Source organism: Hemicordylus capensis, chromosome 2 (assembly GCF_027244095.1).
Source record: "Hemicordylus capensis ecotype Gifberg chromosome 2, rHemCap1.1.pri, whole genome shotgun sequence".
NCBI lineage: Eukaryota > Metazoa > Chordata > Lepidosauria > Squamata > Cordylidae > Hemicordylus > Hemicordylus capensis.
In genome coordinates, this window is record NC_069658.1 from 248,587,166 (window position 1) to 248,607,150 (window position 19,985).

The following is a 19,985-nucleotide window of genomic DNA, read 5'->3' on the forward strand; positions in this document are numbered from 1 at the left end:
AATGTGCTTCTCCTGACGTCTTTCCTGGACAACCCAGAGTCCTCCATGCACATTCCTTTATCACATGGGAGGCTGGTCCATCCAAACTGCCGCTCTGTACATGACCCATTTAAACTATGGGTCATGTGTAGAACAGTGGTTTAGACAAACAGCCCCACCACACAATAAAGGAAGATGCCCAGAGGATCTCCAGTTGGCCAGGAAACATGCCAGGACAGGTGCATTTCCTTTCTTAATTGTGTGGGCCATTTTGGGGGAGAAAAGTATCACCCGAATTGACCCAATAAAAGTTCTCTTCCCCCTGCTTTGGTAGCTTCCTATCGCGCCGTCTTCCCACTTATAGAATAGTTGTAGGTTCTACTTCAGGGGTTCTCAAGTTTGGGTCCCCAGATGTTGCTGGCCCACCTCTCCCATCATCCCTGGCTACAGTGGCTTTTGGCCATTGTGGCTGGGGATTATGGGAGTTGTAGTCCAGCAACATCTGGGGACCCGAGATTGAGAAGCCTGTTCTGCTGCCTCAGTAAGGGGTGGAGGTGCCCATTCCCAATTGAAGCAGCAGCAGATGGAGGTGGCGATTGTGAAACTTCACCATAATAATAGGTACACCTCAAAACTGGGTCTGGTTAATGAAAGGGTCTAAGCAGTGGGTGCCTTCCCATTTCAGGGACCTGTGAATCTGAATGGGGTGACGGTAGCTCTGGAGAATGCTGAGTGGGCCGTGTTAAACCCCAGCCAAGGAACCATGCACTGGGAAGTTATGCAGGAGAACTCTGAGGACATCAGCTCTTTGGGTAAGCATTTCCTTCTCTGTCTCAAGAACCTAGAACAGTGTTTCCCAACAGGTATGCCATGACAGGCTCAAACTATCATACTTTGGACACATTATGTGAAGATCCAGCTCCCTTGAGAAGTCCATAATGCTGGGAAAAGTTGAAGGAAAGAGAAGAAGAGGATGACCAGCAGCAAGGTGGATGGACTTGATTACAACAGCAATGAATGCACCACTGGGAGACCTTAAAGGGCAAGAAAAAGACAGATCATCCTGGAGATAATCTATCTATGGGGTCGCTAAGAGTCAACACCGACTTGACAGCACTTAATCAGTCATCAGTCAATCAGTGCCGTGACATACTAGTGTGCTGCAGGACATTGGCTGGTATGCTGTGCAGACAGCTTCAAGCCTTGTGGCCAATGGAAAAAGAGAAAATAACTAAATAAATACTCTGTGGTAACATTGCTACCAAAACAATTTTTTTAAGTGAGTCTCTGTTGAGGGACAGTATACCCCATTTTTAAAAATTTATTTTAGTGTGCCTTGGGATGAAAAAGGTTGGGATATACCACACTTGATCTTAGCCAAAAGGCTGAGAAGCGATGTCCATAATAAAGGCTATTTTCTTCTGACCTAGAAGAAAGAGGGAATCTAGGAAGTGCAAGGGTTGCTTCGGCCTTGGAAAAGAACTTTCAGACCAAAGCGAGGAGAGCAGTTTTTCTCTTCCAGGATGAAGTACGTAGGAAGCTGCCTTCTGCCAAGTCAGATCATTGTCTGCACAGACTGGGGCTGTCCACTAGCCCCTCCATTGAGTCCAATGGCTGGGTTGCTGCTGAGCACAAAGCCAAGGGCCCCAGGTACCAAAAGCACCAGGCGTTGGTGCAACTGTCTTCCTTTCTGCATTGCGTGCAAATAGAAAGGGAAGGGACTGAGCGGAAATGGCGAGAAGGCACTCAGCTCTAGCCTTCTCCTGGAGTGGGGAGGCTCTGTGGCAGAGGAGGGAATGACAGCGCTGTTTCATTCCAACCTAGAACAGGTACCCTCGTCTCTGTCACCTGCTTTGTCCAAACAAGGCCAGCAGGAGGGCACAGGTGGTGGGCAAGCAAGCTATCGTCACCTGGCCAAACATTTGGGACACATTTTGTTTGCGCCCAGTGCTAGCAATCCTGATGTTCAGCAGTTTACAGCATGACAGAAAAATTAAATTATAAGCCCCCCCGCCGCAAAAAAGCCCTCTTAAAAGAATTGAAAACTAAAATAAATATATAAATATCAGCAACAGATAAATAAATTTAGCACACAAAGGTCTGTAGAATAGGCATGTTTTCATTTGCTTCCTGCAGGAAATGAGAGAAGGGGGATCAACTTAGAGATCCTTGACTGAGAATGTTGTAGACTTCTCAAATAGCAGCCATCTCAGCTGCAAACCGCCCCCCCTCACACACACACACACAGCAGCCCAAAATATGGTTTGGCCCAAATCCATGGATATTCTCTGCCCCTGTCAGTGGTTCCATCAGTACCGTTTTTCTCCCGACTTTCTCTTTCTCTGTTCTAAGGAGGATTTGTGATTCCCAAACCGGAGGTTGTATCCCAGATGGAACAAGAAGAAATGGTCTTTGTCCACGACTCTGAGGATGGCAAAGGGTTTCCGGGCAGCCTCTCAGGTAAGGGGCATTAAAGGTGGACTTTATGGAGTATGCAGCCTGCTGCAGGGATAGAATGGCATTAGGGTCACTTAATGGACTGTTCCAAGTGTCCTAATGGACTGTTCCAAGTGTCCTAATGGAGTTTCCAGGAACATCTGCTGTTTTAATTCATTTTTAAATGTTAGTTTGGTTTTATGATATTTTGGGTATTGCTGTAAGCTGTCTTGGGTGTGGTAACACTGAAGGGTGGGATATGAAACTTCTAGATTAAATAAGTAAAAGTTTTCTCTCCATGCCTGTATTGTTTTCTAGGGATGTGCATGAAACAGAACTTGCTTGGAATGGAATGCAAGATCCACAGAATATTCCATCGGCACAACCGATTAAGCTGGTGGTTCTGACGGAACGACCCCATTCCGTCAGAACGTTCTGAGCACCATTTCGGAATCCAAAGTGGTAATCTGGCCTCTGTGCATGTGCTGCAGCCATTTGCATTGTGCTAACCACACAAATGGCTGCTGCATGTGCGCAGAGGCCAGAAGAGCACCATTTGGGAGTCCAAAATGGCGCTCTGAACATTCAGAGTGTTCCAAGCTCAGAACGGGAAACAGAGAATGGAAGGAATGTTCCGAGCTCGGAACGGGGTCATTCCATTCTGAGCTCGGAGCATGTCCTTCATTTGAAGGACATTCTGTTCTGAGCTCAGAACACTTGGAACAACCCAGTTTGTGGTCAGAATGTTCCAACCATGAACTGTTGTGCACATCCCTATTGTTTTCCTCTTCCCTATATCTCTCTGCTGTCTCTCAAGGATGGAGCCACCGCTCCATGGTAGGGTATCTGTTTTGTGTGCAGAAGGTCCCAGGTTCATTCACCAGCAGCATCACCAGGTAGGGCTAGGAAAAGACCCCTTCTTGAAATCCTGGAGAGCTGCTGCCAGTCCGTGCAGGCAATACTGAGCTAGATGGAACAATGGTCTGTCTCGGTAGAAGGCATTTGTTCTTTTGGGGATTTTGTAGCTCAGTTGTAGAGTGCCTGCTTTGCATGCAGAAGGTCCCAGGTTCCCTCCTTGGCATCTCCAGGTAGGGCTGGGAGAGACTCCTGCCTGAAGCCTTGGAGAGCTGCTGCCTGTCAGTGTAGACCATTCTGAGCTAGATGGACTAATCATCTGAATTGATACAAGGCAGCTTCCTATGTTCCTATGCCATGGGGAACAGAACGTTGCAGAAAGGCTAAAGCACTTTAGTTTAGAAAAACTGCAGCTGAGTAGGGAGACATGATAGAGGATTGCTTCTTTATTTCTGTTCTGAAGAGGGGGGAAATTACCCCACATCTTCACAATAGTATCAGAGCAGCTACGATAATAAAAACCAGGAAAATGAGATAACTATTAAAAAAAAAAAAAAAAACAACCACAAAATCTAAATATGCTCATCAAAGCAATTCAGAAGATGGGGACGATCAATGACTGATTATAATACACTCTGTAGAACCTCCATGTTCAGAGGCTATGTATCCCACCAGTTGCTGGGATAGGGGCAACAGCAAGTAAGAGCTATTATTTTAATATCCTCCTTCAAAACTTCCTAAAAGCATCTGGCTGGCCACTTTGGATGGATGCTGACCTTTAGTCTGGTCCAGCCGGATTCTTCTCATGGGCATTAGGCACTCGGTACTTTCATGGGCATTAGGTAGCTCGGAAGCTTTTGGCAGCTGTCCAACTTGTCTGAAGTCGCTCTGCAGGCAGTTGCTCTCTTTGGGCCTGCTTCTCCCTCCCTTCCCTTCCAGCCAATACTGCAAATCTGATTGGCTGCCTGAATGGGGGTATGCCTTTGCCATTTTGCTTCCTCTTTGTGTTCTCAGGATTGTGTTTACTTTCTCTCACATCGATTTCTCTCCATTTTCTTCCCTCACAAGGCAGACTATCTTGCTTCCCTCTTTTCCTGCAGCAAAATTCTCTGGGAATTGACATTGAAATCCCCTATTCCAGGGGTGGGGAACCTTGGCACTCCAGCTGTTGTTGAACTACAACTCCCATCATCCCCAGCCACAATTATTGTGGCTGGGGATGGTGGGAGTTGTAGTTCAAAAACAGCTGGAGTGCCAAGGTTCCCCACCCCTGTTTCCTTGTGAATTTTCATACAGAAATAAATTTTCATACAAAAGCTGCCATTTTGTGACTGACTCTGCTTCCTCAAGCCACCATTTTATGCTGGTAGCGCCCAAGGCTCTGCTTAAAAAATAAAAAAGGCTCCCAGAAGCCTTAAGTCTGCCCACCGCTGTTTTAGATTGTTGTTCTCTATCTCTGCAGGTGATGAGGAGCCACATAAAATCAAGAAGGAGAATTTTCAGGAAGGGAGAAGTGAGCCAGAGGAAATCTACAGCATGTCGCTGGAAATATCCCATGGGAAGGCTTCTCTGGTGGCTGAGATTCATGAACAAGGATGTGAGTCCAATAGGCACCCTGGGAAGAAGCCGCTGGAAGGATGGAATGAAACCATTGGTGTTTCAGAAGGTCATATGGCAGCTAAGGAAACCTCAAGGCACGCAAGGGTGAGTAGGTTTTTGCACTCCAAGAGCGGGAAATGGTACCGCTGGAAATCGGGAGTGGTTACCAATCAGGTAACCCATACTGGAGTAACCCCTTATGAATGCCTCATGTGTGGGAAACGCTTTCAGAAAAAGAATTACCTCGCTAAACACCAGAGGATCCACGCGAAACCCAAACTGTACCAATGCTCCGAGTGCGGGGAGAGCTTCAGTTGGAGAGAAGGGTTTGTTAGACACCGAGGAACACACACCGGAGAGAAGCCACACGAATGTTCACAGTGCGGGAAATGTTTCAGCCAGAGAGAGAGCTTGATCCGACATGAGAAAATCCACACGGGAAAGAAACCATACGAGTGCCCTGAGTGCGGGAAGAACTTCTGTCGACGGGATTCATTGGTAAGGCATCAGAAGATACACACAGGAGAGAAACCTTATGAATGCCCCGAGTGCGGGAAGAGCTTCAATCAGAAAGAGGTGTTGCTCAGACATCAGAGAATCCACACGGGAGAGAAGCCATACGAATGTCTCGAGTGCGGAGAAAGCTTCACACAGAGAGCTATTCTGAATAGACATGAGAAAATCCATATGGGAGAAAAGGCCTTATTAATACTCTGAGAGGAACTGCTTCTTTCTCTGTCTCTCTTTGGAAAAATATGTTGCCCTTTTCTATTGCAGAGATGGCCAGCCTCTGTAGCTGGTAGACAACAGCTCCCATCATCCCCAGACATGGTTGCCAATAGCCAGTGATTATGTCAGGGGTCTCAAACGGCAGTCCTGCAGATGTTGGCCAGCTCCCATAATCCCTGGCTATGAGCCACTGGGGATAATGGGAGTTGTAGTCCACCAGCAGCTAGAGGGCCTCAGGTTGGTCAACCCTGTCCTCCTGAGTGTTTTGGTTTTTTAAAAAATGAAAATGCATACAAACAATTTCTCAGCCCATCTTCTCAGGCATGCAAGGGCCATTCAGAGCAATAGTTCAAGAGATCATCCAGGATTTTTGAGGGTGGAGATACTCTGCTAAGGCACTGTTTCTTATCTCCCCAGACTTGCAACAGCTGTGTCGTGTGCTGGCAGCAGCTTTCCAAGGTTTCAGGCAGGATCTTCTTGGGGTTGCTTCATGCTAGTGGATCATGTACTGCGCACCCAGCTCTGTGCAGTTTTTGCAACTGTGTGCACAGTGTTTGACAACATGCACAGAATGTGGCCGAGTATGTGAACCAGTATAACATAGCAGCTAAAGCTAAGCTATGGATTAGGAAGGATCCCAGTTTGCATTTCACCCCTGCCATTCACTAACTAGCTGACCTTAAGCAAGGTATTCTCAGCCACGGCTCCCAATCACTTATAATAATAAAAAAGAGTGCATTCAGGATCGTCAACTACTATTTATATACTGCTTAAAAAAAAAAAGTTCTCAAAATGTCATTGGAAGGGATGCCACTAGCCAGTGTTTGGTGTGGATAGGCAGCTTCCCTTCTCCCCTGGCCCTTCACTTAACTGGGTCCTGCATTATCCATATAACTCAATGGGAGACATTGATTGTTGAGCCAACCCCTATCTGCGTTGTTCCACCTGTGGAAATTATTTTATACCCAATATTCCCCATTAGCCTTGCTTGGCAGAGCTTAGCTTGGGTATCAATAATTCCTACACACCCCCTTCATTTGCATGTCCCTAATTTAGCTTCCATTTCTTTGTGGGGTGTGATGGATGCTTGGCCGCTCACTCCCGTTTATGGATTCACATTGTCCTTTCTCAGATTGCAAAGACTGGCATAGCATAGCATAGCATAGCAGCTAAGAGGCCGAGCTGAGGATCAGGCTGTCCCTGGTTCGAATCTCATCTCTGCCCGTCCATACAATTGGTGGCCTTAGGCAAGTTCTCTCTCAGGCGTAGCCTCCCAGATGCATTATGGGGAGAACAGTGGCTGATAGAGTGCAAACAGAATTGCACAACAGCGAGGCCATTATATAATGGCCTCCCTGTCGCACAGTTCTGTGCAGTTTTTGCAACACACCGTCCCTACAGTTGCGCAAGTGCGCTCTTGTACAAGTGCAGAAATTGCGCAAAAGCAGTTGCACAACAATGCAGCCATTATTTCTGATGGCCACGCTGTTGGACAACTCTGTAATTTTGCACTTGCTGTTAGGGATGTGCGAACTGGTTCGAATTCGAACCAGGGGGTGGTTCGGTTCAAACTGGTTCAGACACCCAAAAATTGGTAGGATGGTAGCTGGCACCCAGGGGTACCTGCCACCCAAACCCCAAAGCAATCGGACACTCATACGATTTTTTATGAATTTTTGAAAAATATTTTTATTTTTTTCTCATAGGGTATAATGGGACTCAAACCAGGCCATTATACCTTATTGTGGAGCACCCATGGGTGCCAACAACCACCCAAACCCTGAAGCAATCAGACAGTACTACGATTTTTAATGAATATTTGAAATATTTTCAATTATTTTTCTCATAGAGTATAATGGGACCAGAACCAGTCCATATCCCCTACTGTGGAGCACCTAGGGGCACAAAGGCGGGGTGGGTGGTAGACAGACAGGGGTGCCTACCACCCACAAAACCCCAAGGCAATTGGACTCTCCTCTGATTATTGGTGAATTGTTAAAGTATTTTTGAATTCCTCATAGGGAATAATTAGGATTGCAGCAAATGTATAGCTTCACGTTGGGGGGAAAGGGGTGTCGTAGAGTGGAGTGTGGTGGGTAGTAGTTCCCAAGGTGGGCAAGGAAGCTATCAGAATTACTTGAAAGGAATTGGGCAAAGGGCTGATTTTTAAGTGATTTTTGAAGTTTACGCGACTTTAAGGTTTTTCTCCATAAAGAAGCATGGAGGTGTCAGCAAATGTATAGCTTCACGTCAGGGGCAAAGGGGTGGCCTAGAGCAGAGTGTGGTGGGTGGTAGTGCCCAAGGGGGGCCAGGAAGCTATCAGAATTATTTGAAAGGAATTGGGCAAAGGGCTGATTTTTAAGTGATTTTTGAAGTTTATGTGTCTTTAAGGTTAGCAATGAGAGTGGATTCATGGTTTGTCATTGAAAATCTTATATGCTACCAAAGAATCTACACTCAGAACACTTCAGAAACAACAAAACCCAGTACCCCATGGGTTAGCAACCCATGGGGGTGGTTGGCACCCTCTTTGCACTAGACCACCACTCACTCTGGGCCACCCCAGCACCCCACAAGTGACTTTAAGGTTTTTCTTCATAGGGAAGAATGGAAGTTTCAGCAGCCCCATAACAGCACTGGGGGGTGCTGGGGTGGCCCAGAGCGAGGGTGCCATCCACCTCCATGGGTTGCTAACCCATGGGGTACTGGGTTTTGTTGTTTCTGAAGTGTTCTGAGTGTAGATTCTTTGGTAGCATATAAGATTTTCAATGACAAACTTTGAATCCACTCTCATTGCTAACCTTAAAGACACAAACTTCAAAAATCACTTAAAAATCAGCCCTTTGCCCAATTCCTTTCAAATAATTCTGATAGCTTCCTGGCCCCCCTTGGGCACTACCACCCACCACACTCTGCTCTAGGCCGCCCCTTTCCCCCTGACGTGAAGCTATACATTTGCTGACACCTCCATGCTTCTTTATGGAGAAAAACCTTAAAGTCGCGTAAACTTCAAAAATCACTTAAAAATCAGCCTTTTGCACAATTCCTTTCAAATAATTCTGATAGCTTCCTGGCCCACCTTGGGAACTACCACCCACCACACCCCACTCTAGGACACCCCTTTCTCTCCAACGTGAAGCTATACATTTGCTACAATCCTCATTATTCTCTATGAGGAATTCCAAAATAATTTTAAAATTCACCAATAATCAGAGGAGTGTCCGATTGCCTTGGAACTTTGTGGATAGTAGGCACCCCTGGTTGTCTACCACCTACCCCACTTTTGTGCCCCTAGGTGCTCCACAATAGGGGATATGGGCTGGTTTGGGTCCTATTATACTCTATGAAAATAATTAAAAATATTTCAAATATTCACAAAAAACCATAGGGGTGTCTGATTGCTTCGGGGTTTGCATGGTTGTTGGCACCCATGGGTCCTCCACAATAAGGAATAATGGGCTGGTTGGAGTCCCATTATATCCTATGAGAAAAAAATAGAAATAATTTTCAAAAATTCAAAAAAAATCGTACGAGTGTCCGATTGCTTTGGGATTTGGATGGCAGGTACCCCTGGGTGTCAGCTACCATCCTACCAATTTTTGGGTGTCTGAACCAGTTCAAACTGGTTCGAATTCGAACGGAACCAGGGGGAGGTTCGAGCAAAACCAAAACCGAACCTCCCCCTCCTGGTTCGAACCTGGTTTGAATTTGAACCGAACCTGGCAAACCAGTTTTGTGCACATCCCTACTTGCTGTGTGAGCATTATGTTGCCACACACATGTCAGCCCATGTTTGGCTACCATACAGAATTATTATTGGGATGACTAGAGGATTCTGTGTTAGTTGTGGGGCTTCATCGAACATCTGGCAACCCAGCCCTGGTCAAACTGTCATGTGCATCCTTTTTTGCTGGCTGGTGAGAAATGTTTTTTCTTTCTTTCTTCATACAAGTGGCTGTCCTGCACACAGTTCCTGTGCTTAAATCTCACATAATTTAAGGAGCAAAACTGTGTGCAGGATCTTACCTGAAGACATTTTTAAGTTTGCTGCATGTCTTACCATATCCTATTTTGTAATTTACTAATATTATTGTGTGGGTGTGGTCTGGTTTTTTTTAATTGTTTTTATTTTCACATAAATGTTTAATTGTGATGTTTTTACACTTTTTTCTACATAGCATTGTGCAGTTTGGTTTTTTTGGATGGGGGCGGGGGAGCCTGCTAATTTTTTAAATAAATAAATCAATATTCTTGGTCTGACTGACATGCTTTTGTAAGGCTGGGAGGCTATCTTTAACGCTGCTGCTGACAGTGGGATGAGCTTCAGGAGACAGTTTGATAGTTGCAGAAATGTCATAATATATAAAACAAATATAGAAAGGGGGGGGGGGACATTCCAGCAATGATTAAGCAACTTTTTAACTTACAACCCGTACCCAATCCTACCCATGTTTATTTAGCTGAAAGCAAGTTCCAGGACTTTCAGTAGAGCTTACTTCCTAAGAAAGTGTGCAGAGTACAGCTGCTAACATTAGCATGCCCCCAGATTGATGTTCTGATGTGGATAGGGCTATAGCTCAGTGGTAGAGCATCTGCATTTCATCCAGAAGGTCTCAGGATCAACCTCTGGCATCTCCCGGGAAGGCTGGGAAAGACCCCTGTCCGAGTCCCTGGATAGCTGTTACCAGTCAGAGTAGACAAAACTCTGAACCAGTGGGTATAAGGTGGCGCCCTAGCTAGCTCTGATGGAAATCAGCTGCTCTCCCAGAGGAGATGACAGAGCAGTTGGGGAGGCAAGAACATATGGTAAAGATAGTCTACACCAGAACTGAAGAAGGATTGAGGATATTTAAGGCGCTAGTCCTTGCCATATCTTCCAGAATTTTGAAAAAATGTTCTGTATTACAATTGAAATGGGGAAGAAAAACAACAGAACTTTAACAAGGAAGAGATCAACATTTAAAAACACACAAAAGATTTGGGAAATCTTTTCTGAAGTGATTAAGGACAAAATGCTGAGAAACTATTTATGGAATAGGGAGATGAGCACCCCGCCCTGTTCTCATCTGTACTGCAAGAGGACTCATTACTTATTTATATTAACAGAAATAAAACAAATAAATACAAGTTGTTCTAGTAAAGTAAGAATGAATCTGCCTACTTTCCTTTCACTATCCCTACACTGGACTAAATTTGGTCCAAATTAGTTTGGCAGTTCACAATGTAGCCCACTTGCACCTCAAACCTTCACATGTCCACCATCTTGCATCAGGGTGGATGACATCATTACAAACTACGCCCTTGAACCGGTCCTGTGTGTCCCACATCTATATCAAATGCAGTCCAAATCGATTAGGCAGTTCACAGTTTAGCCCACTTGCACCTCAAACCTTCACATATCCATGATCTTGAATTGGGGTAGATGATATCACAAACCTTGCCGTTGAGGTGTCCCTATGTGTCACTCACTACAACTGTACGAAATTTGGTTCAAATCGGTTAGGCAGTCCACAGATTAATCCACTTGTGCCTCAAATGTTTACATGTCTGCTCTTTTGAATTGGGGGTAGATGACATCATTTCAAACTACGCCGTTGAAGTGTCCCTACAACTGTACCTGATTTGGTTCATATTGGTCCAGGCATTGCAAAGTTGATGCGGGGGAGGGGGACAGACGTGTACTTGGAATTCTGGGTGATCTCATAAGCCTACGGGAAAGTAGGCTAAAATGTTAAGCTCCACAATTTTATCCCTGGACAAGAAAGATGTGATGTGGGCACTGACCTTAGTAATTACTATTATTTCCAGCAGGAATCTTCAGATGTTGCTGAACTACAACTCCCATCATCCTCAGTCACAATGGTCCTTGGCCATTGTGGCTGGGGATGATGGGAGTTGTAGTTGAATAATATCTGGAGGCCAAGTTTGAGAACCTCTGCTTTACAGTATATACTTCTTTTCAGTATATAAATACTATAAAGCATTTACCCAAAAAAGGTCTCAAATCCTTTTACATAACAAAAGGCATTAGAATAAGATTCTTTCTCTGGAAATAAATATTAGAAATATGTAAATATGGATGACCATAAGGCTTCCAAGGTGACGGAGAAGAGGGAGGAAATCACACACAACAAATATAAGGTGTTTTTGTTTTTTAAACACAGGAGGGACAGACTGATGGAGTCTATCACAGGGGTTCTCGAACTTGGCTTAGCAGCATACATGCTTAACCATTAAACTGTCCTCCCATGTCACTTTCTCCATTTCCCATCTTGGATTTCTCAAGAGTCAGAAGGGAAGCCACAGAGCTACCTCCACCGAAGAAGTTCAAGTAATTAATATCTCATGTGACAGTGAATTCCTTAAGCAGTGGCGACACCGGGGCGGGGGGGCAGAACGGAGGAAGGCGGCACAGAAGAGGCAAAGTGCATTTATGGTTGCGTGAGCGGTGTTTCACATATTGGATTTCTGAACCAGAAATGGGGGAGGGCGACTACCTGTCTCCCCTCTCTCTCTGGAGCCGCCCTTGTATACATTTATTAAGCAGTGTGTAGAAAACTTACTCCCACACCCCCAACTCACGTGTGTGATCTGTTCCTCCCTTTGCTGCCTAAGTTTGAATTGTTCTACTCTGGAGTTAATGTAATCTGCTTGCCTGAAAAGTTTGAAAAGCAAAGGGGTAGGGGGTGGAGAGAGAGAGAGAGAGAGACTCTCCCTGTGAGTAAGATGGGAAATGGTGGTGGGAATGGAGAAACATAGCAAAAAGAAACAGGGCATTATGTTGTTTTGGACTTATTTATCTGATGGACTGTTAGAAATCTGTTGCGAGCAATATGATTAAACATGTCCCCAAGCATATTCCAGTATAAACTAACGAGCGTATACAATTCATTTATTTATATTTGATTCCTGGTGTTTTAGAAACCAACAATGAGTGAAGGTGATTTGGCAAAATGTGCTATTTTGGATGGGAAGTATTTCACGGTGTTAGAGGAGATAGGCGGGAAAGTGAAAGCAAAATGTGAACTGTGTGGACCTGGAAAATCCACGGTAATTAGTGGTTCTTACAGTGCCACAACTAATTTCAAGACCCATTTGAAGGTAAGACAAGTCTCCATTCTAAGAATTATCTTTATATCTGTGTAATATAGCATATAGCGTACATAGCCTTGCATTGTTTCTATTAAATGTTTCAGAGAGTTCATCCTGGTGCTGTAAGTTCATTTGAAGAGTATAAAGTTGAATGGTCAAAAAGAGCATCTTTTCGAAAGAGACAATTAAAAGACATTTCTGTTGAAGAAGATCAACATTCAAAGAAACTGAAACAAACCAGACTGTCTTTTGGAAACACTTCCAGTCATAAAACATGCAGTCAAAATAAATTTGACGTTCTAGTTACAAACTTTGTGGTTAATGGAATGAGGCCTTTGTCAATAGTGGAAGACCCGGATTTTGTAAATTTGTTTCAAGGTAATGTGTAGAGGTGTTTAACACTCCTGTTTGTGATATAGTCTCATGTGCATAATGTTCTGAGGGAACTAATTCAAACTATTTTTATCGCAGGTATGGATTTTGGAGTTAATGTGATGTCACGGCAGACTCTTGCTCAGCGCATTCATGAAATGGAAAAGAAAATGATATTTGTTATCAAGCAAAGTATTGAAAAAGTTCCTTACGTTTGTACAACAGCTGACATTTGGTCAGCAAAGTCTCGAAGCTTTCTAGGAGTCACAGCTCACTGGGTAAGACAAATCCTTTGAAATTTTGGACACGTTTTGCAAGGTGTGCCACAAAACCCTGTATTTATTGTGTCCCCCTCTGTCAGGTGACAGTGCCCTAACTCTTAGTTGGGCCAACTTCTGTCAAGCAGGCTAGGCAGCAGCACAGTGGTTGTAGTCCACCTTGTTCTGTTTACACTAGGAAATGTACTCTACATAAATTATGACCCATGAGTGATGCATTTCTTCTTACTATTTTTATATTTCTATCCCGCTCTTCCTCCAAGGAGCCCAGAGCAATATACATGGTTTATCATCACAACAGCCCTGTGAGGTACTTTAGGCTGAGAGATACATGACTGGCCCAGAGTCAGCCAGTGAGTTTCATGGCTGAATGGGGATTTGAACTTGAGTCTCCCTGGTCCTATTCAAGACCATATTTAAAGACCAGTTTAAAATTTTAATGTGTGCTGGACCATTTCTTGCAGATCGATGAAAGAACGTACGAGCGATGTTCTGCTGTTCTAGCCTGCAAGAGATTTCGTGGTTCACACACTTATGACAAAATAGCTGAGATGCTTGATGAAGTGAACAGTTCTTTCGGGCTGACACATGAAAAGATTGTATCAACCATCACTGATAATGGCTCAAATTTCATGAAAGCTTTCAAGGAGTTTGGAGTTGCCCTGCGGAAAGCCACAGGTGTGTTACAGTGTAATTAGTTGTATATGTCCAATACCATCCACTTTGGCATATTATAACCAACTAGCTGACCTGGCGCAGAGCATCGGCACCCCTAGTTCTCCCTGCCTCTCCCATTTCAGCCCCATTTCGTTCTCCCCCCTGCCAGCTCGTTCTACCTCCACGACTGGCCACCGCTTCCCCTCCTCCGCCCCTCCCTGGGCACTCTTGCCTTTTGGCCGGCAGGTGGGCCAGAGAGGAAGGCTGCACCACCTTCTCCACTTCCTGCTGCCATAGTCTCCCCCTTCCATCCCTGCCATTCCCCCCTCCCCACCGACCAGCTGGCCAGCCCACCATTTTCTTTCCTCCCGCCCATACCCATGGCTATCCAGTAGCTATCCAAACTCTCGCGAGAGCTGCCACACATGGGATTAGCCACGGGTACATCTTAGAAAATTAAATATATAGAAAGAAGATAGATGTATAACTAACAGATGTTAGAATATGAATCTGGTCTATTTGCTATGATGCCATTTCTCTTTACAGATGACTATGATTATGATGATAGTGCCGAAGTTGATGGGGATTCAGCAGACGAATTTGAGTTTACTTTCATAAATGATCAAGGCATTGTGACTCCTGATGCCACAGTGATTCTGCCTCACCATAATCGCTGTTCTTCCTACACATTGAATTTGATAGCGACAACTGATACAAACAAGGTTCTGGCAAATACTCCCTCCATCTCTAGAATACATCACCCTGCTATGGCAAAGTGCTGGGCTCTATGGAATGCCTCAAGCCATCTAAAATCTGCAGAAGAACTCTCCTCTGTACTAGAACATAAACTGAGTAACCCCTGCGTTACTCGGTGGAATTCATTGTATGATTTAGTTTGTCAAATAATAAGGTTCCAAGAAAAGTTGCCTGATGTTTTAACAAAACTTAATCTAAAATGCAGCTTCAAAGAAATGGAGTTTGAGTACCTTAAGGAGTACACGGAAATTTTCAGACCACTTGCTGTCACTCTTGACCTCCTCCAAGGAGACAATTGTTATTATGGCCAGCTGTTGCCAACTCTCTTCACATTGCGGACAAAACTCGAGGAACTTGAAACAAAGAACTTCAGATACTGTGGACCTCTTCTGCAAGGTGTAAAGGCTAACTTATATAAGAGATTTGAAAAATACTTCCACCTATCTTCTGAGGTTAACGAGGCGATCATAGCGGCATGTACACATCCATTTTTCAAATTGCGGTGGCTGCCAGCAGATATTGGTGATTGTTCCAGGAAGAAGATCCAGGAGCTACTAATAAATTCTGCAAAGCAAACGAATCCTTCCACATCCCAGAAGTGTGAAGAAGATCTTCCTTCAACAGATGATAAGTGGTTCTGTTTTGATGATGGAAAAAACAGTGACACTATAGCAACCAAAAGTTGTAAGACAGAGCTGGAAATACTCCAGTTTTTGCAGGACAAATCCAAGCACATCAGTATGTTGGATGGGTATCCCATTGTCCGACGGCTATTTTTTAGATATAATACAAGTCTAACATCGAGTGGTCCCGTAGAATGGTTATTTTCCTTTGCTGGGATGATTCACAGCCCCAGAAGACACAACTTGAGTGATTTAATCTTTGAAAAACTTGTATTGCTTAAAGGAAATGGAAACAAGTTTGGATAAGTAATGGACATCTCAAAATTGTGTCCTTTTTTCAGGCAATGAATTTTGTAATTTAAGATTTATTGTAAAAGACTATTTTGCATTTTGTATTTTTATTGATTGTTGACCAAGTATTTTGTATCTAAAACAGATCAGCTATTCTTTCTCTAAAATACCTTTTAGAAGTATTTTGCCCATCACTGAGGGTGGGGTGTGGCTGGAGGGAGCTGTGAGGAGGGGGAGGGTGGGGCTGGAGGAAGCTTGCTCTGGCATTCTCTCATTTCTGTGTTGGGTCTGCAAGCCGCAGCAAACCTTTTCCTTAGGTAGAGCTTTCTCGTCTTTTTCTTGGTGGGGAGAGAGGGTGCCTGCCTGCCTTCACTGACTGGTCTCATCTGCCTCCCACTCTCCTTTGGTACTGGCACCAGAGTATGTGGGAGGGGACTGCGGAGAAGGGCTTGGAAGAGTGCGGGAGAGGGAGGAGGTGCTGCCCTCCAAGTTACCAGGAGAAAAAAAGGAGCGGGGGGGGGGGGAATCTCCTCCTGCTGCATAGAGACCACCTTGCTTTTTCTTACAAAGTCCTGCGATCTTCAATGCCCTCCTTGGCACTTCCTCCGTTTGCAAGTCGCTGCAAAGCCAAAGATTTTTTAAAAAGAACCACCACCCCAGGCTGAATGAATAGGCCTGGGTATTCTATAGAGACTTTTTGTATGTGTGTACACACAGACACAATACAATGTTATTGTCATGAGATGGGCTACTCCCAGTCATTGATTTACATCCAGCCTAAGTTACTCATGAGTACTCCCAGTTTCAGTAAGACTGTCTTTGAGTAACTTAGTCTGGATATAAGTCAGTGACTGGAGTAGCCCATCTCATAACCATAACATTGTACAGTGTGTGTGTGTGCGCACACGTGCCATATATATACATAAAAACACAAATAGTAAAATAGCACTAGTACTCCCTGGTGGAAATCCCATATTGATAGCAATATTAGGAAAAAACAGAATAAAAAGGGGAATCCCTGTTTGAGCGGAGGAGCTGAAAAGAAAGAAAGAGATACTAGAGGATGGCTACCTGTTAACAGAGCAGCAATTCATTAAACTATTCATATTATTTATGTTGCTGTAAACTGCCCAGAGATGGATGTTTGGAGCGGTGTACAAATAAAATAAAATAAAATAAAATAAAGCACAATAAAACAGAAAGACAAATGGGATCACAAGTAGATCAGCAGGACCCCAACAACAGAGAAATTAACAAGTGAAAACAGATGCTCAAACAAGTTGTTCTAGTAAGAACAAATCTGCCTATTTTTCTTTCATTGTCCCTACAGTACCAAATTTGGCCCAAATCAGTTCCCATTTGCACCTCAAACATTCACATGCCTGCCATCTTGGATCAGGGTGGATGCCATCATTACAAACTATGCCTTTGAGCCATCCCTATGTGTCCCTACAGCTGTAGCAAATTTTATCCAAATCGGTTAGGCGGTCCACAAGTTAGCCCAATTGCACCTTAAACGTTCATGTGTCTGCCATTTTGGATCAGGGTGGATGACATCATCACAAACCACACCAATGAGGTGTCTCTGTGTGTCACTCACTGCAACTGTACCAAATTTGGTTCAAATCAGGCAGTCCACAAGTTAGCCCACGTGCCTCAAAGGTTTACATCATGAATCGGGGTGGATTACATTGTCACAAACTACACCATTGAGGTTTCCCTATGCGTCCCTACAACCCAATTTTGGTTCCAGGCATTGCAAAGTGGATAGGGATAGAGACGGCTGGACACACACACATACCGAATGCCAATATTCATTCCATAAGACTACTGGAAAGTAGGCTAAAAATGAAGTGAACACACAGACATATACAGCAAAATGAAAGAAAATCTTATGCCCTAAAAGGAGGATTCTTTCCTTCACCATTCACCAAAAGGTTTTATTTGTGCCAGAAGAAAACATCTGAGGTTGTGCTAATAAAAATTCAATCCGATTTTAAAGAACAATGACCCATCTTCTCTTTTCCTCATCCCAGAGAGTTCATATCATTTTCCTTCCAAGGAAGGATTTTAAAAGGTGCGTTTAAAGCAAAGTATCTATGGCTGCAGTTCTGTCATACAAGAGAGACTCAGCAAACAGTCACTGAAAAGGATTTTTTAGCTGAGATAAATAGAGATTGTTGTTATGAACCTGTCCCTGTGGTTCTGGCTGCCCAATCATTGCCAGGGTATTCTGTGCTATTCCTATTATTATTATTATTATTATTATTATTATTATTATTATTATTATTATTATACTGCCCAAAACTTACGTCTCTGGGCAGTTTACAACCAGATAAAAACAAAGATAAAACGTTAGTTAAAAACAAACAAAACAAAACAAAACAAAATTTAAAACACAGTAATTTAAAAACAATTTTAAAAAACGGTATTCTAAAAACAACATTAAAACAATTAAAACAATATCAGTTAAAAGCCTGGTTGAACAGATGTGTCTTTAAAGACTTTTTAAAAATTGTCAGAGATGGGGCGGCTCTTATTTCACTAGGGAGCGCATTCCAGAGCCTCAGGGCAGCAACAGAGAAGGCCCGTCTCTGAGTAGCCACCAGATGAGCCGGTGGCAAAAGCAGACGGACCTCTCCTGATGATCTCAATGGGCGGTGGGGTTCATGATGAAGAAGATGTTCCCTTAAATACCCAAGGCCCAAGCTGTTTAGGGCTTTATAGGTAATGACCAGCACCTTGTATTTTGCCCGGAAACATATCGGCAGCCAGTGTAACTCCTTCAATACAGGAGTATTATGGTCTCTCCTAGATGACCCAAAGACAAGCCTGGCTGCCGCATTCTGGACCAACTGTAGTTTCCAGACTATGTACAAGGGCAGTCCCACATAGAGCGCATTGCAGTAATCCAGTCTGGAGGTTACCAGCAGATGTACCACTGTTTTGAGGTCATCTATCTCAAGAAACGGGCGAAGCTGATGTATCAGCCGAAGCTGATAGAAGGCACCTCTGGCCACTGCCTCAACCTGGGACACCAGAGAGAGACTTGGATCCAGAAACACCCCTAGACTGCGTACCTGTACCTTCTGGGGAAGTGTGACCCCATCCAGAACAGGCAGATCAAAATCGTCTCTCAAGTTTCAACCTTGCACAATGAGTACCTCTGTCTTACCTGGATTCAGTCTCAGTTTGTTATCCCTCATCCAGCCCATTACCACCTCCAGACAGGCATTTAGGGAGGTTATGCCCTCTCCCGATGATGCCGACATAGAGAAATAGAATTGGGTGTCAGCATATTGATAGCACCCAGCACCAAATCTCCTGATGATCTCTCCCAGTGGTTTCATGTACGACATCGGAGACAATACGGAACCCTGAGGGACACCATACAAAAGTTCAGATTTTGAAGAACAGCAGTCTCCAAGGGACACCATCTGGAACCTGCCCGAGAGGCAGGAGCGGAATCACTGCAGAACAGTGTCTCCCACCCCCAACCCCCTCAGACGCTCCAGAAAGATATTATGGTCGATAGTATCGAAAGCCGCCAAGAAGTCCAAAAGGACCAACAGAGTCACACTTCCTCTGTCAATTCCCAGTTGGAGATCATCCATCAGGCCGACCAAGGCAGTCTCCACCCCATAGCCAGTCCGGAAGCCAGTTTGAAATGGGTCTAGATAATCAGTTTCCTCCAAGACTGTCTGGACCTGGGAGGCCACCACCCTCTCAATTACCTTGCCCAGCCACGGAAGGTTGGAGACAGGCCTGTAGTTACTCAGCTCTGCGGGATCCAAAGTAGGCTTCTTCAGAAGTGGTCTAAAAATTGCCTCCTTAAGACTAGGAGGCATCCTACCTTCCCTCAGAGATGGATTTATTATCTCTACCAGGCATTCTGCAACAACTCCCCTGCCAGATAATATAAGCCATGTCGGGCAAGGGTCAAGAGAACAAGTGGTGGGCCACACCGTTTCAATCAGCTTGTCCACATCTTCAGGAGTCACAAACTGGAACTGATCCAACCTAACCACATAAGAGGAGTCGCTGGGCACCTCCACATCAGACACTGAAGTAACTGTGGAGATGGAATCTAAGTCGGCCTGAATACAAGAGATTTTTTCCACAAAGAATTCATTAAACACATCACAGCGGGTAATCGATGGTTCCAGATTCTGATTCAAGGGAGGAGGGGCACATACTAGCCCTCTCACAACCCTGGACAACTCCACTGGACGTGAACTTGAGGATGCAATATGGGCAGAAAAGAATCGCTTCTTTGCCGGACGTATCGCCTGAGCATAGGTCTTCAAATGAGCTCTAT

At 44.4% G+C, this 19,985-nt stretch overlaps 1 protein-coding gene and 1 pseudogene across 12 annotated transcripts in view; one reads left to right on the plus strand and one right to left on the minus strand.

Moving 5' to 3' along the window:
• The window catches only part of LOC128342206 (zinc finger protein 213-like), a 35,541-nt gene extending 19,707 nt beyond the window's left edge, over positions 1 to 15,834 (plus strand). For 8 of the 12 annotated variants that reach the window (XM_053289247.1, XM_053289246.1, XM_053289251.1 and 5 more), the window contains 8 exons: positions 665 to 791; positions 2,332 to 2,439; positions 4,733 to 5,367; positions 12,520 to 12,699; positions 12,795 to 13,068; positions 13,162 to 13,340; positions 13,805 to 14,018; positions 14,544 to 15,834. In XM_053289247.1, coding sequence (XP_053145222.1) covers positions 665 to 791; positions 2,332 to 2,439; positions 4,733 to 5,367; positions 12,520 to 12,699; positions 12,795 to 13,068; positions 13,162 to 13,340; positions 13,805 to 14,018; positions 14,544 to 15,682 — 2,856 coding nt within the window. In that variant the 3' untranslated portion in view covers positions 15,683 to 15,834. Of the gene's footprint in view, positions 1 to 664; positions 792 to 2,331; positions 2,440 to 4,732; positions 5,368 to 12,519; positions 12,700 to 12,794; positions 13,069 to 13,161; positions 13,341 to 13,804; positions 14,019 to 14,543 lie in introns of those variants that run through there. The other 4 variants (XM_053289252.1, XM_053289254.1, XM_053289255.1 and 1 more) reach the window with 4 other exon arrangements.
• On the minus strand, positions 1,210 to 1,376 carry LOC128348358 (uncharacterized; annotated as a pseudogene).
• Positions 15,835 to 19,985: the final 4,151 nt, after the last annotated feature.